The 16,371-nt window shown below is 36.5% G+C and overlaps 1 protein-coding gene across 2 annotated transcripts in view; it reads right to left on the reverse strand.

The window, feature by feature from the left end:
* LOC124619217 (exportin-1) overlaps positions 1 to 16,371 on the reverse strand; it is a 136,267-nt gene continuing 119,896 nt past the window's right edge. For both annotated transcript variants that reach the window (XM_047145436.1, XM_047145437.1), the window contains exons 15-20: positions 13,452 to 13,637; positions 13,097 to 13,345; positions 12,881 to 13,006; positions 12,654 to 12,780; positions 4,170 to 4,420; positions 1 to 2,441 (exon numbers count right to left, since the gene is read on the reverse strand). In XM_047145436.1, the coding sequence (XP_047001392.1) occupies positions 2,295 to 2,441; positions 4,170 to 4,420; positions 12,654 to 12,780; positions 12,881 to 13,006; positions 13,097 to 13,345; positions 13,452 to 13,637 (1,086 nt within the window). In that variant the 3' untranslated portion in view covers positions 1 to 2,294. The remainder of the gene's footprint in view (positions 2,442 to 4,169; positions 4,421 to 12,653; positions 12,781 to 12,880; positions 13,007 to 13,096; positions 13,346 to 13,451; positions 13,638 to 16,371) is intronic.

Here is a 16,371-nt window from a genome sequence, read left to right on the forward strand (position 1 = left end):
TTAACTGTAAAATAATTTTATTAACTTATTTCTCACAAAGAGCTTCCTACAAATTCAAGCTTACACTCCGCAAACTCTGGGCAACATGGGCAGAACATTCCTTTTCTTCTTAGAACAGAAGCAAAGGGCTACCTGAAGCAACTGCTCAAATTGTCCAACAGTTTCTCATGCATTCTGTGTGCTATCCTTACTTTCCTTCTTTTTTCCACTAAGGCGTACACATACAATCAATAATTAGCTCAAATATGATCAACGGCTGTCCAAATTCTCTCTCCTTGCTTCCAGATAGGTTTCTCTACATGAAACCTATAACTGATACCCCAAGCAAGTTAGTCCAAAAATCGCTATTCATGATAACATTTTCAAAGTAATTTTAATCACTAAAACATCCATCATAAGGCATAAATGAGAGAAAAGTCAATAATGGAAAATAAGTACGCAGGTGTGGTTCATTAAATGCAACTCTTGTTGCTTTCACAAATGAAGAGTTGATGAAGGAATCTCGTAAACTGTCAGACTTAAAGACTTCCTTCACAACCATTGCTAAAACAGTGAACTACCATGAGCACATAACAAAAGATGAATTTCAAGAAATAGGAAGAAAGATTAAAAAAATTATTTTCCTTCTAAAAACAGCAAAGATTTACACAAGGAATCTGCATCCATCAACACATTCAGGGACACTATACAACAGCAACATACAATCTTCACACACAGTCATCAAAAGTAAATTACACTATCTAGGAAACTTTTCCATATGATAGATTCTTCCAGTAACCAATGCGTTATATTCTCTTTTGCGCATGACTTGGAGAGAAGCTGAAATTTTAACACCCTTGAAAGAGCAAACACAAAATAAAAAAGCGTCATTTTCACATCATACCTATTTACAGATTGTTGGAACTATATATTATTTCTTTTGTATTATTTCAAATACTGTCTTGACATAACAATTTACAAACTGCAATGTACACAAACCATCCTCATTAAAGCTTTACACAAAGAAGTACCTAACATATCTGGAGTGTTAATCTCTAAGCACAGTGTGAACACATGGTACTCAAGTATATTTATGGGAATTAGGGTTTCTTTTTTCAGTTTCAGCTACCTAACTGTAACATTATAACTAAATAACTATGGAACAAAAGTAACACTAAAAAATGTTAAAAATGAAATGCCTGTATGTCACAGAAATGCAATTTTCTCCACTCTCAGAAATAAGGTAACTGAACAAAAGTAACAAACATATTCAAAAATCACCTCTGAAATCTACATTACAAGGGTGTATGAATTGTAGAGAACAGCACACATTCTTAATTACAAATGAAAACAGACAAAATAAAAATACAACCATTTATACAAAACAAGACCATTCACATGTGAATGCAATCATGAACACGCACACATACCAAACCACTGTTACTGACTCAAATGTTTATATACCTTCACAGTTTCTAAGCCACTGAATTCACAAGTGTCCATAGATGAAACTGTTTACACACCAACACTGCTCCTCACAGAGGGCAATTTATACAGCATGAACAAGAAACACGAAACAATAATCTAGTCCTCCACACATTATTTCAAGTTCACAACATTTACAATCATCCATGGTTAAAGTCCAACTTAAGATTCTTTCTCAACAAATGTCATTTGCTGATCATCTCATTTGTTACTGAGATATTTCAGCATAAAAATCTGTCAAAGAAATAATCCGCTGGCTCTTAGTTTTACTGGGAAAATTTTATGAAAAATAAATAACGGAAAACAACACTGAGTGCTAGCTGTAAATGAGATGGGTTGAGAGTTCACGGTTTTCATTTCAGACTTATAGCCTGGTAAAACCAATGGCCTTCAAAAAGATGGACAAGCTGATAAATGTAACTGTGCATACACACACACATTACAAATACAGACTATCATTTTTGGAGGTTTCACTACATACAAAAATATTTGTATTGCCACAAAGGAGCATCTTTTCATGCCACAATGAGATGTTGACCAAAAGCAAAAGCTTGTTGAAGCTAATGATATAATGGGCAAACTTATTACATAACCTCCATTTCAAGGCTGAGATACATGGAATGGCCAGCTTCTTACAAAACATCAGCAACTTGACAGATTACCTAGCTTTTCAAATATTTCACTGAACACTGAACTAATAGTTTCCTCTGTTTTCCCTTTCCATTGGTCCTATCAAATGCCAAAAAGCACAATCATTTTTCTTTTTAAATCTACTGATAGTTTATATTTCGCTCGTATTACACTTCAGTCTACTTAGATTGCAGACTTCTTCAGTCCTGCATCTCTTCTGGCATTTCATGAGGATTTAAAATGCCAGGAACTGACATCTGAATTCGCCTCTTTTCTTCCTGGGCCTGGAGCAAAGCTGCTTCTCGTTCTTCTAGGAACAAATCTGAATCGTCTTCACCTGTGTATTCCTGCAAATAAATATGAGAAATTAGTAGTAAACAAACTGGTGCTTTATGGAGTTAGCTGAGTAATGAAACGTGCATACATTATTTGTACACTGCTAAGAAAAGAGAGTTGAGGCCACATAAATGTCATAATGAGAAATAAGGTGGGGCAGGTTGCTACTCTTCCTTGCTACTCATTGTAGATGCAATGTAATACAAATACCAAATATGAGATCAAGTCACAGAAAAGAGTCATGCCTGCAGAAATTTATCCAGCGTGTGGGGAAACACTGTAAAATTGCAATTTTTTATATAAATGAATTGTTTGGTTTCAAAGCATATCATTTCGCAAGAACTAAATTTTACAGATGCCACAAAAAACTTATTATATCCTAGAGACCTTCTCTTCTGGAAGTGTATGAGAATGCTATAATGAATGAAAACTCTATTATAATCCAGCTTCTGGGCTGCAGGTTGGGGGAGGGGAAGAACCCCTTCTTGCGGACACCTATAGTCACATATCATGTTTTCACATTTTAGATATCCCAGTACCATGAACAGATATCAGTTCATAAGAAGAGACGTTTAGAAGAAGCTACAGCAATGAAGTAATACAACATAGGTTACTTAAACCAAGGTTAGCAGGTTGAGTCACTGCTATGGTAGGCAGTAGTAGTTACATTTGTTGGAATTACTCTGATAACAGTTGAACTGGTAAAGACTGTGGATGATAAAATAATGAGAAATCAAGAAGAATGAAAACAGAAATTTGTTTAAGATACCACTCAAAAATAACACTAACACACAGAAAACTGATAGTACTTTTGCAGAACTGGATAGAAATACTTCTGTGTACCGAGCAAAATGGAAACGTACATGACTTGGCCTTATGTACTCAATAGCTACAGATAAAAGACAAAAGTAATATCTCAAAAATCTTACATGGCAATGTTTGAAAAGCAAAGAAAATCTTATACAATTATAACATGAATTTCTTAACACTTATCTCATTGCAAGCTGGTAAGGTGTAACTTTTCCCCCCCACAAGCAATAAGCTTTATACATTCAATTTTCATCAAGCAAAGCACATAATATGAATATAATAGAGGGAAACATTCCACGTGGGAAAAATATATCTAAAAACAAAGATGATGAGACTTACCAAACAAAAGCGCTGGCAGGTCGATAGACACACAAACAAACACAAACATACACACAAAATTCAAGCTTTTGCAACAAACGGCTGCTTCATCAGGAAAGAGGGAAGGAGAGGGAAAGACGAAAGGATGTGGGTTTTAAGGGAGAGGGTAAGGAGTCATTCCAATCCCGGGAGCGGAAAGACTTACCTTAGGGGGAAAAAAGGACAGGTATACACTCGCGCGCGCGCGCGCGCACGCACACACACACACACACACACACACACACACACACACACACACACACAGTGTGCGAGTGTATACCTGTCCTTTTTTCCCCCTAAGGTAAGTCTTTCCGCTCCCGGGATTGGAATGACTCCTTACCCTCTCCCTTAAAACCCACATCCTTTCGTCTTTCCCTCTCCTTCCCTCTTTCCTGATGAAGCAACCGTTTGTTGCGAAAGCTGGAATTTTGTGTGTATGTTTGTGTTTGTTTGTGTGTCTATCGACCTGCCAGCGCTTTTGTTTGGTAAGTCTCATCATCTTTGTTTTTAGATATAAAGCACATAATATTGTGCATGTATTTATTATTGGAAATAATTAGCAGAATACTTACCCTAATTTGTACAAGGAAGTCTCTCAGATGTTCTTTGAATGCGGGTATGTCTTGATCAAGGTTAAAAAGCCCCTGCACAGTTATCTTTATTTGATTATCCGTTAGGTGTGGGAATGCTGCGCGAAGAAGACTTGCAACAAACTCCTGAACAACAAGCACATTATCTGGTGAATTTCCAAGGGGCACAGTGATCCGCCCCATCTCCACTAGGGTAAACATATAGGCCAAAATAGTTGCATGCATATTCAGACCTGAAATTAGACCACAATAATATTGTATCAATATATTACAATTGTGCTTGGTTTTGAAAAGCTCTCTTGACAACCTAATGATTAAGGTAACTTTCATTGTGATTTTTGTACTTAACTAAGTGCCAAGCTCGCCATTCTTAGAAATACTCCCCTTCGTAAAATTTTGTATAGCAGTGGGAAATCTGCTTGAAGTGATGCAGGTACTGTAAAAAGCATGCTCCCGTATTTAGAATACAGGGAAAAAACCATGCTACACCTACTTAACTTACATATAGCAGCAGTTTGAAACAGAACCCTTCTGTGGTATGCAGAATGTTTGTATGTAATGGTTTATTGCGTAGCATAAAAATATCAAAAGCACACCCTGCAGTGTTTTGTCTGTGCATTTCGGCCCTTCAATAAATGTGCTGGGATTTAAAACACACAAGAATAAGTAACTTCTCTTATTCTAATAACAATAACAACCTCTTGATAAACTCAAAACACTCATCTGTCATTCCTTTAATAGTTACAAATGAATCAAAGAACTTGATTTCTAAAAATCTTTCAGAGCCATCAGAAAGTAAAACAAATCTCACCTCAACTGATGATTTTCAAAATCTTTCTCACATGTTTCAATTTCTCATGGCATATACTCAACTACAGCAAAACTACTGTTGTTGTCTTTTAGCCACATGACATTGAAATCAAAGCACTCATACTTAAATAGTTGAATGAATGTAATGCCTAAACCATCCTGAACACCCCATTATTTTGAAAGCAAACCATTATCAAACAGTAGAATAAGTCACAATTATTAAATATCTGGAAGCATCTATCTGGAGCAATTTGGCAAGATAAATCCAACTAGGCAGAAAACAGCTGCAAACAGATTAACTGGAGAAAGCACGTATAAGACTAAGCAAACTATGAACAAGACTTCTTCCAAAATCCACAGCCAACAGATTCTTTAACTTTTAAGCTCCTCCCAGTGTATACACTGAATAGTTATTTAAATACAGCTACGTAAAATAGTGCAAATCAGTCTTGTTTCAATGGATAATCTTCTCAACAGCACTTGATAATGATGAGGAGGTTTACTCATTGAAATATACACTGATTTGGATGACTCTACCTAGTCACATTCCTGTAAACTATCTGAACAGATTATTACCATTCATCAACTTGAAACATATATCACAATACATTAATCAAAATGAGCAATAATATGAACTAATAAAAACTGTAAAACAATGAAAGAGACAAAAGGAAGACAAATCAAATGTTGGTCAATCAATACCAGCTTGCTGAATGAGCCGAGTATTCTATCATCACATTCTCAGTAAAAGGTGAGAAGAGTTTGTACAACATAAAAACAGCCTCTTAGAACTGAGCATGTAAAACAGAGTACAATACGATTTGGATCCACGGTTTTGCAAATTTCCTCCCCACGAAAGGACAGAAGTCTGACTGCAACAGAGACATGGCGACAGAATAAGGGGATGGGGGAAAAGTTCATTCCATTGTGGACAGCAACCACACAGTACGAGGTATCTGACAAGCCTGTTTTTGAAGTATTGTAGTCTCAATTGAAAATAAAAATTGCTATAAGCAGTCACACTATACAATTTTTAAGAAGTGTGACTTGTTACGGTCTACACTTATATAAAAACAAGTTGTTTATCAAAACTCTCAAAAAGTTCTTGACCAATTTATATGAAATTTTTACATATCACTCAAACAAACACTCGGATGGCCATGGAAAACATATTTTTAAATATATCTAATATACAAATTTACATATGTAATACATGAAGGGTAAACATATTTAGCACACATCTCAAAGTTCTTGACTGATTAATTCAAATTTTTCACGATTCTCTAATAAATGTTTGGATGGATATGAACTACATATTTTTTAAATATATATGCAATATATAAAGGGGAAACATTGTTATAGAAATCCTGAGACAGAAGATAAAAACACATTGTGCATTTCACTGTAGAGAGGAAGATTCTGAGGGTTGACACAGCTGTGCTGCTGTTTGTAGCAAAATGGCAACTACATCACAAGAGAAATCCTTTGTGTTTTGGAATTTGCACAAAGTTAATAGAGTGTTCAAGTGCAGCGTGCATTCTGTCACTGATTCAGCAAGAAGTTGCATCTCCACAAACAGATTTATGACTTGTATACAGAATTCTTGGAAGCCGCTTGCACATGCAAAGGAAAGAGCACTGGTCAGCTACGCACACCTGATGTAAATTTTGAGTGTATCTGAGATGCGTTCAAATGGAGCTCCCGCAAGTCCACAAGATGGGCAGGCCTGGAACTTCAACTTCCTCAGATAAAAGCATGGTGTGTTCCGAAACAACGCCTGCATATCAAGCCTTACAAGTTGCAATTACTGAATCCCAGCAACTATAACAGAAGGTACAAATTCCACATTTCAATTTTCCGGTATATGGTAGAGGACACTTTTTCTGAATAACTTCACCTTTTTGGACAAATCGATATTTCATCTAATGTATAAAGTAAACTGCTATAATGTAAGGGTTTGGGGGCATCACAAAATCCTGGTGTCGTCGACAATTATCATCAAGGAGACTCACCGAAACTGAATGTGTTTTAAGCCTTTTGATTCACAAAGTTTATTGACCTTTCTTTTTCTTGTGGAGGAAACAATGACAGGAATGTAATTCCTGGACATGAGGAAACGACTAATTCTGCCACTACCACGAAGATTCCAGTATTCCATTTTTATGCATGAAAGCACCCTATCTTGGTTTCACTTTGAGGTGTGGCGTTATCTTAACACCATCATCATCCCATAATGGTGGTTTGGGAGAAGTGTACAACAAGATATTGTTCATTGCTTTTGGGCTGCCAGGTCACCAGTGCTCACACCTTATGATTTTTTTCTGTGGGTGTACATGAAACACAGGGTCTTAATCCCACTTACGGCAGCTAGTCTTCAAGAGCTGGAAAATCAAATTATTGAAGCTGTTCATTCAATAAACAGGGATCTGTTGATTCAAAGTGTGGAATGAAATGGACTACCATTCCGATGTTCCTCAAGCAATGCATCATGCTCATGTTGAGTGTATGGTACAGTGCCTGTGCGAACACAAAACTCTGAACCTTCCACTATCCAGTATTGCATTGTGTTTCTTTCTTTCATAGTGTGTCTGTAATGAACGACGAATTGGTTCCTTGCTGGAACACCCTGTACAATAAGGATACACTGTTAGCAAAAATCTTGAACAGTGTTTGACCACTTTACTTCCAATTTTTTCATGAAGCTCTAAAAAATTCATACTGATATAGCCTACATTTTTAACAACAATTTGTAGGTTTTCTGTTTAACTGACAGTGAGAAAGAAAATTCTGCACTGCATTGTGCTGTGCTGTGAAAATGTGTGGTTTCATTCACTTTTTCACAGTCAGTTTTCCCTAGGGTAGCAGGGAATGATTAGCAAAACTGTTTTTCTCAAATATGTTCTTCCTCTTTATATTACAGTTTAAAAGCATCAAAAGCGTGATGTGTTTTCTTGCTCACAGTTGTTTTAACAGAAAAAAGGAAAGTAATTTTCACAGGTTATTCAGCTTATGATTAGAATACTACTATGGAATGTGAATTGTCCAAAATGTTGTACTTCTACCTATTCACAAATTAAAAGTATGAAAAATACTGTCACTGAAGCTACTATCCTCACAAATCCACCAGCTGGAAAAGTCTCTCTCATATTCTGTGTCCCAGTGATACCAACCATATTCCCATTCACTTTACATGACTTCAACCCCCAATCAAGGTTTCGTTACAATAACAATAAACAAGGTCCAAGGCCAGAGAGAGGGCGGGAGAGGAGACAGACAAAGAGGGGGAGGAGGAAACGGACAGAGGGAGGGGAGGAGGAAATGGACAGAGAGAGGGGAGGAGGAAACTGACAGAGAGAGGGGGAGAGGAGGGGAGGATAGACAGAATGGGGGAAGGAGGAGGGGATGGACTAAGATAGGGGCAGAATGAGATTAGGACTTCTGACCAATTCCCATAAACTTTTAGCAGTTGTGAAGCACTGCCGGGTTTGCTAATAATCTACGTGGATACTCTGCAAATCACATTTAAGTGCCTGGCAGATGGTTCATCAAACCACGTTCACAATTCGCTATTTATTCCAATCTCGTATAGTGCGCGGAGAGAACGAACATCTAAATCTTCCCGTACGAGCTCTGATTTCCCTAATTTTATCGTGGTGATCGTTTCTCCCTATGTAGGTCGGTGTCAACAAAATATTTTCGCATTCAGAGGAGAAAGATGGTGATTGGAAGATCCTGTCGCAACAAAAAATGCCTCTCTCTTAATGATGACCAGCCCACGTGTGACACTCTCTCCCATATTTCGCGATAATACAAAATGTGTTTCCCTTCTTTGAACTTTTTTGATGTACTCCATCAGTTCTATCTGGTAAGGATCCCACACCGTGCAGCAATATTCTAAAAGAGGACGGACAAATATAGTGTAGGCAATCTCCTTACTAGATCTGTTACATTTTCTAAGCGTCCTGTCAATAAAACGCAGTCTTTGGTTAGCCTTCCCCACAACATTTTCTATGTGTTCCTTCCAATTCAAGTTGTTCGTAATTGTAATACCTCGGTATTTAATTGAATTTATGGCTTTTAGTTTAATTCCTTTTAGTACTCATGTGGATGACCTCACACTTTTCATTGTTTAGGGTCAACTGCCAATTTTCACACTATTCAGATATGTTTTCTAATGCGTTTTGCAATTTGTTTTGTTCTTTTGATGACTTTATTAGTCGATAAATGACAGTGTCATCTGCAAACAACCTAAGACGGCTGCTCAGATTGTCTCCCAAATCGTTTACATAGATAAGGAACAGCAAAGGGCCTATAACACTTCCTTTGGGAACGCCAGAAATCACTTCTGTTTTACTCAATGACTTTCCATCAATTACTATGAACTGTGACCTCTCTGACAGGAAATCACAAATCCAGTCACACAGTTCAGATGATATTCCATAAGCACGCAATTTCACTACAAGCTGCTTGTGTGGAACAGTATCAAAAGCCTTCCGGAAATCCAGAAATATGGAATCGATCTGAAATCCCTTGTCAATAGCACTCTTAACACTTCATGTGAATAAGGAGCTAGTTGTGTTTCACAGGAACAATGTTTTCTAAACCCACGTTGACTGTGTGACAGTAGTTTTCTTTGAGGTAATTCATAATGTTTGAACACAATATATGTTAAAAAATCCTGCTGCATATCGACATTAACGATATGGGCCTGTAATTTAGTGGATTACTCCAACTACCTTTCTTGAATATTGGTGTGACCCGTGCAACATCCCAATCCACTAACTGGCTATTTTCTATCGGCTCTGGAGTGCCAGAAGATGATTACTCGCCTGTCTTTTGTTTCTTATGCATTCTTCTCGATTCTTGGTCTGTAAATTGCTAATGACTTATTTTTGTTGTTCCCAAAATATTTACTAGAGCAATATAGTTACCTAAAAACAACAAATTTAATCAGCTTAAAAGAAAATACAAACAACATATCACTGCTCCAAAACTTGTGTTGTCATGCAACGGAAGTTCCGTAACTGATAAACTTTCTACTCAATATCTCATTGCCCAATATCATAGGTATTCATCCTTCCAAATCACAGTTTTAAAAAATTCTGGTAGCTATTTTTCTTTGTAAACACTACAGCAAAATACGACAGACTTGTAAATATGTAGTTAGTAGTTTTTAAATGAATATTCTTATGTACAATTATCTATTGCTTTATTACATGTAATAAAAGTGCGCCATTTTTTTTTAATTTTTTTGAATAACCTGTTTTACTGTTGCCATCACCACTAAATCATGGTAGGTATTGCTCTTTGGTTTTAATAACACAGGCCAATGATGGAAAAACTTTTTTGCAGAAAATACCTTATTCTTATGTTTTTTAGGGTGGGAAATCCAAATATGATACTTAAAAAACTGTATCACCCACCATTTCTTCACATTTTACAGTTAAATGTATTAAATTAAGTAACTTAAAAAACAGCTTTTATGAGGTGTAATGAATGTAGATGACATTGGTAGCACTGCCAAAAACATTTGCTGGAAAAAAAAAAAAATGTTGATTCTATTTTTGTGTTAACAGATGGTGTTTTGTTTACTGTCAACCTAACCTCACTTTCCCGTTTCCTGTACATGTGCTCAGTACAACGTCTAATGGTGGTTATAAAAACTTTGTTGACAGTTTTTTTTTATATTTGTGGTGAATTTGTGATTAAAAACATCAAATAAACATTACAGACTTCGTGAAAAAGGTTTAGCTATAATACTTTGGATCTAAACTAGGTCAACAACATAAATCTCGGGCGCCGCATAAGGTATGTTATGTGCGTGTTGAAAATCTGAGAAAATGGTCCAAAAAGGAGGAAAAAGCCTTTATATTTGCTGTTCCTATGATATGGAGGAAGCCAAGAAATCATTCTAATGATTGATACTTTTGCAGTGTTAATATTACTGGTCATAATTCAAAAAAACGAGAAGGTAATAAGCTACCCTAACCTTCCACCCGCCATCTGGCCAGTAGGGCATGGTGTAGATTTGCCAGTTCCTGAACCACCAGATGATTTAAATTTTATTCCAACAGAAGTATTTCCTGATGTACAATGTGATTTAGATGAACCAGATGATTATGAATTCCATTGTAATACAGAAAGTTTAGAGCCCAAATTGTTTAGTCAAACCAAGCTTAACGATTTGGTTAGGGATCTGGGGTAAATGAAATAAAAAGCTGAATTGCTTGGCTCCAAATTAAAATAAAAGAACTTACTGACAGTTGGAACCAGCATATACATGTATAGAAAGAGAGAGCAGCAATTTTCCAAGTTTTTTCAATGAGAAGATGATTTAGTGTACTGCTCAGACATTCCAAGTCTGATGAATGAGTTTGGAATTGAATACAAAAAAGGAAGACTGGAGGCTGTTTATACATTCATCCAAAACTAGTTTAAAGGCTGTTTTATTACACAATGGTAACATGTATGCATCTATAACTGTTGGACATTCTGTATATATGAAAGACAGCTATGAAAACCTAGAAATAGTGCTAAATAAAATAGGCTATTCTGCTCATGGTTGGATGATATGTGGCGATCTAAAAGTAACGTGCATGCTCCTTGGTCTGTAATGTGGCTTTACCAAATTTCCAAGTTTCTTGCATGAATAGGACAGTAGAGCCACGCATCAACACTGGTGCAGAAAGAATTGGCCTGTAAATGAGTCTTTAAAACCTGGTGATAAGAACATTCTACGCAAAAACCTTGTGGATCCAAAAAAAGCACTCCTACCACCTCTACATATAAAGTTAGGCCTAATGAAACAGTTTGTAATGGCTTTGCCTAAACATGGACCATGTTTTAAATATCTCTGGCAAAAGTTTCCACACCTCTCAGAAGCTAAACTAAAAGAAGGCGTCTTTGTCGGACCTGACATTAGAAAATTAATATTTGATGATAACTTCGAATCCACAATGACTTTAAATGAGAAAGAAGCATGGGTATCATTCAAGCAAGTCATTACAAGTTCTTAGTACATCAAAAAGATCCAGAATATGTTTCTATTATAGCTACAATGTTAAAGAAGTTTAAAAGTTTAGGATATTTAATGAGCCTGAAAGTTCACTTTTTGAACAGTCACTTTGATTACTTCCCGAGCAATATGGAAGATGTTAGTGAGGAGCAAGGAGAGCGTTTCCACCAGGACATTAAAGTGATGGAAAAACACTACCAAGGCCACTGGAACACCAACATGATGGGCAACTATTGTTGGTTACTTCACCGAGAAGTTCAGCAAACGACTCATTGTAGAGAAAGCTACACAAGAAACTTCAAAGAAAAAGGAGAAAGAAAATACAAACCAATTCCAGCTGGCAAGTGAAACCTCTATTAACACATATCATTCTTTTAAGTAGCTCACTGTCAATACAAATCATGCTTGTGTTGTAACAAAGTGTTTCATTAATTTTCCTGTTTACTGTATAGCAGAGGATTTTTATTCTATATAATAAAAACAATACCACTCAAAAACTATAGGTGATACAAAAAAAACTAAAGCTAGACTTGGATTCAGCTCATAAAAATCAGCTATCAAAGTAAAAAAAAGTTTTTCAAAAAAATTTTTCGTTTGCCTGTGCCATGTTTCCCCGCATGCAATATGTTTAGTCTGATTACCTGCAGCATGTGATGTGTCAGTAACTACTGAAAAAATGTGCTGTAGAATATCAGTGAAATATGTCTGGTAGAAGCTCTGTGCTGCTTGGTCATGCTGCTCCACATTTTGAAGTAACTGATATAAGATCTGTAACAAAACTCATAAGATTTATATTTACCTCTTTTTTCAATTTGTAAATATGTAATTAACATCACCAGAAACTATCAAATACTGACTGATAACTGACCTGCAGTCCTGTGTCAGCAACATTCCTCATGGTATGCTTGAATGCCCAAATTATTGAATCTAACACCAATTTAAACTGAGCAGGTGGTATACTCAGGAAAGCTGGAAAGCAGTGATTATTTACAGCCTGCAACCAGTGGAAAAATCAGTCAGTTGTATAGTAACAGGGATAAACAAAAGGAAGAGTTAAATGAGTTGTGGTTTTTCAGTATCTTACTTGCAACAGCAGGAAAAAATTTGTCCTATGTTCTGGATACTCTTCAAAGTCTTTGTTGATCATTTCCAGTGTACATTCAAATACAGCGTCAAATATTTTTGGAACTTCACTTGTAATATGACCTTCCAATTTATTGACAATGGTGGCCATTGCACTCAGTACCTCAGGTTCTCTTGCAGATGGTACAGCCGTTCGTTGGTAATCCAACAACACAGCATCAAGCAAATGAGGAATGAAGTTTTCAAGAACCTGGATGATGAATCAACATATTGGTGATAAATTGTTACTAGCAATTGACTGTATGAGACTAATTAAAGTTATTTTTGACTGAATCTGGTCACTTATCTCCACTCACCATAGTATGGTCATTTGACCTGCTGATCCAGTCTGAAATTAGCTTCAGTGTTTCCTTTTTCACTACCCTCATGCTCTTTATCAGAGGTTGCTTTGTTACACTTTCTCCATGCACTGCTATAGCTGCACTTATGTTCTCACTCATCACTTTGTAAACATTAAGCATGTCCAAGTAAATACGGCCCAGCTGTGGAATTAAAAAGTAATATTCAATTATTTATCTATTCTGTGGCTCTTATGTGCCAGAAGTCACTAATGTAGAAAGTGCCAACAGATGTATATTTTCTTATGGAAAATACAGCTATATAATTGGCATTTACTTTAAGCTGGGCTACAATAAACTGTAATAAGTGTAATTCAAACACACAGTATCTACTCACTCACCTTTGGAGTGAAACATATTGTCAAACACAGCTAACTTAGCCCTGTTTTCAAAATAATTTCAACTGCCATAGAGAGAAAGATTTTAATGTCTGGTAATTTGCATCTCCCCTTCCCTTTTTAAAGTAAAAGTAATATTAAGCTGTTGACGGTTAAATCCATTTTTTCCTCCAGTGTTATATTCATGAATCTAACTAATATTTTCAAACTTTGGAAAATCCAAGATGGACTGTAACTATTTTATGAGAAGGAAAGTTGTTACCATATAGTGGAGATGCTGAGTCGCAGAGAGGTACAACAAAAAGACTTTCACAATTACAGCTTTCAGCCGTTAAGGGCTTTGACAACATGTGTGTGTGTGTATTGTTGATGAAGGCCTTAACGTCCGAAAAGCTTGAATTTGTTGTGCCTATCTGCGACTCAGCATCTCTGCTATATGGTGAGTAGCAAGTTTCCTTCTCATAATATTATAAATATTTTCAAACTGTGACTCATTCTTACAACAAACTTCACAAGTTTACTGAGAAGCTGATCCCAGTAAGCCTTGGGAGAGATGGGGCAGGGGAACGAGGTTATTAACGTACCATTTACTTCAAGGATTCTGTATTTCAAACATGAAGCTACTAGACAATGAAAGATAATGACGAAAGAACATTCTACACTGACATTGACAAATGACATTACTTGTTACCATACACGGTTTGGTTACTAAACTCTAAATCAATGTTGAAACCTCAATAAAAACGCATTTTAAGAGAACTTTTACATTTAAATCACTTATTATTCAGCACATACAAAATATAATAACCAGATATGGATTGCTAATCACTGTGCATACCTTACATAACAAATATTGGACAAGTGTGACAAAAATGTTTAATTACTGTTAGAGTAATTGAACAATGTGTGTGAAAATTTCATACTCTTTTTTTAATCAGCAGCTCAAGAACTTAAAAGGACAAAGACATCAAGGAAATTAAATGGAAGAGATGAATTCCAAAACCAGTAATGACCAGGAACTGGGACAAGTGTAGTGTCCAAACACAGCAGATAAATAAAATGCATTCTGAACAATTGATTGATGGTTGCTTCAACACAGAAGACATCATGTCAACAGCTTTTCTAAATATGGAGTCACATATCTGGTAACTTACACAAGCAATTACTAGTAAATATCAACTTAGCCTTGGCCATAGTAACTCAGAGGCTGCAAATGGTGAAGTATCTGTAACATATGTAACACATATTCAACTGTACACAACACATTAATTGACACATCTAAGCATAATGTCCCCTTCCAAATGGTGAAATCTATTACTATCAAGAATGAGGGATTTCAACACTGTGCAATTTCTGATGAAGTGTGAAGGCAGAATGGATTATCCTTACAGAGAGTCAGCTGCTTGCATCAATACAGGTGGCCCTGTTCTCAGATTACCACTGTGAATTCTATGTAGTACCTCAGTTCACTTAGTGAAACTAATCAGTTTATTTCAGCATAAAACCTTTCCCAGAATTAGAAGGTTTTTAAAATTATTATCATTATTATTATTATTATTAATATTATTTGTATGCCTAGCTCCAAAGATCAGTGAGATGGTAATGCCTTCTATTTTTACATTTTTATTTTTCAAGAAAAGTACATGGCACATCATCATAGAAGAGCTACAATATTCACAGCCAATTTGTCACTTCTCAAAATAGCCAACATCTTTGTCCACAGTTCTTTTCCACCTTGAAACACACACATGTTTACCTGTGCAGTATAAATCATCATCCTGTTTCTTCAGCCACTGGTACACAGAGTTTTTCCAAGATTTCTTTATCTTCAAAGTGGTTGCCCCCAACAAGCTCCTTTGAGTGGGCCACACAGCTGGAAATCTGATGGTGCAAGGGACTGGATGCAGTTGTTTCGTTTGGCCCTTTATTCTGATTGGTCAACATCTTCAGTACCCAGTGCCCACAAATCTTTGCATAGCCCAGTTTTACAACAATTTCTATTACACCGCATTTACCAACAGATAACTGGCAACAAAATTCATGTGTTGTGAGCCAGTGGTCATCATGGATGATTCGGTCAACAGAAGGATGATGTGTGTAGTCACTTCAGTAGCTGGTTGGCCACACTGTGTCGCATCAGCCAACTGCCACTTCACTTTGCCAACTGCCACTTCACTTTCTCTACAGTCACAAACTTACTATCTAACGGTATTGATGCCAAAAGCTGCCTTCTGCAGCCATTCACTAAGGCAACAGGGCATTTCAACTTCTGCAGTAAGCATTCAATTACAGAAGTTGATCCTTTACGTATGTCAAAAAACTTATACAGTCATGCCGTAAGCTGTAGGTGGTTTGTAGAACTGCACCAAACTCATGATTACTATATTACCAACTTAATGATGGGGAGGGGAGGATTAATTTCTGGCTCATCCTCATAAATCAACATATAGGAGTGTGATAACTTCCAAATAGAGCAAATCATCTCAGCTTCTACAAATGCTGAACTGCCTGTCCTACTGCTGAAGGACCGAGATCTTTCC

This window comes from Schistocerca americana, chromosome 6, assembly GCF_021461395.2.
Source record: "Schistocerca americana isolate TAMUIC-IGC-003095 chromosome 6, iqSchAmer2.1, whole genome shotgun sequence".
NCBI lineage: Eukaryota > Metazoa > Arthropoda > Insecta > Orthoptera > Acrididae > Schistocerca > Schistocerca americana.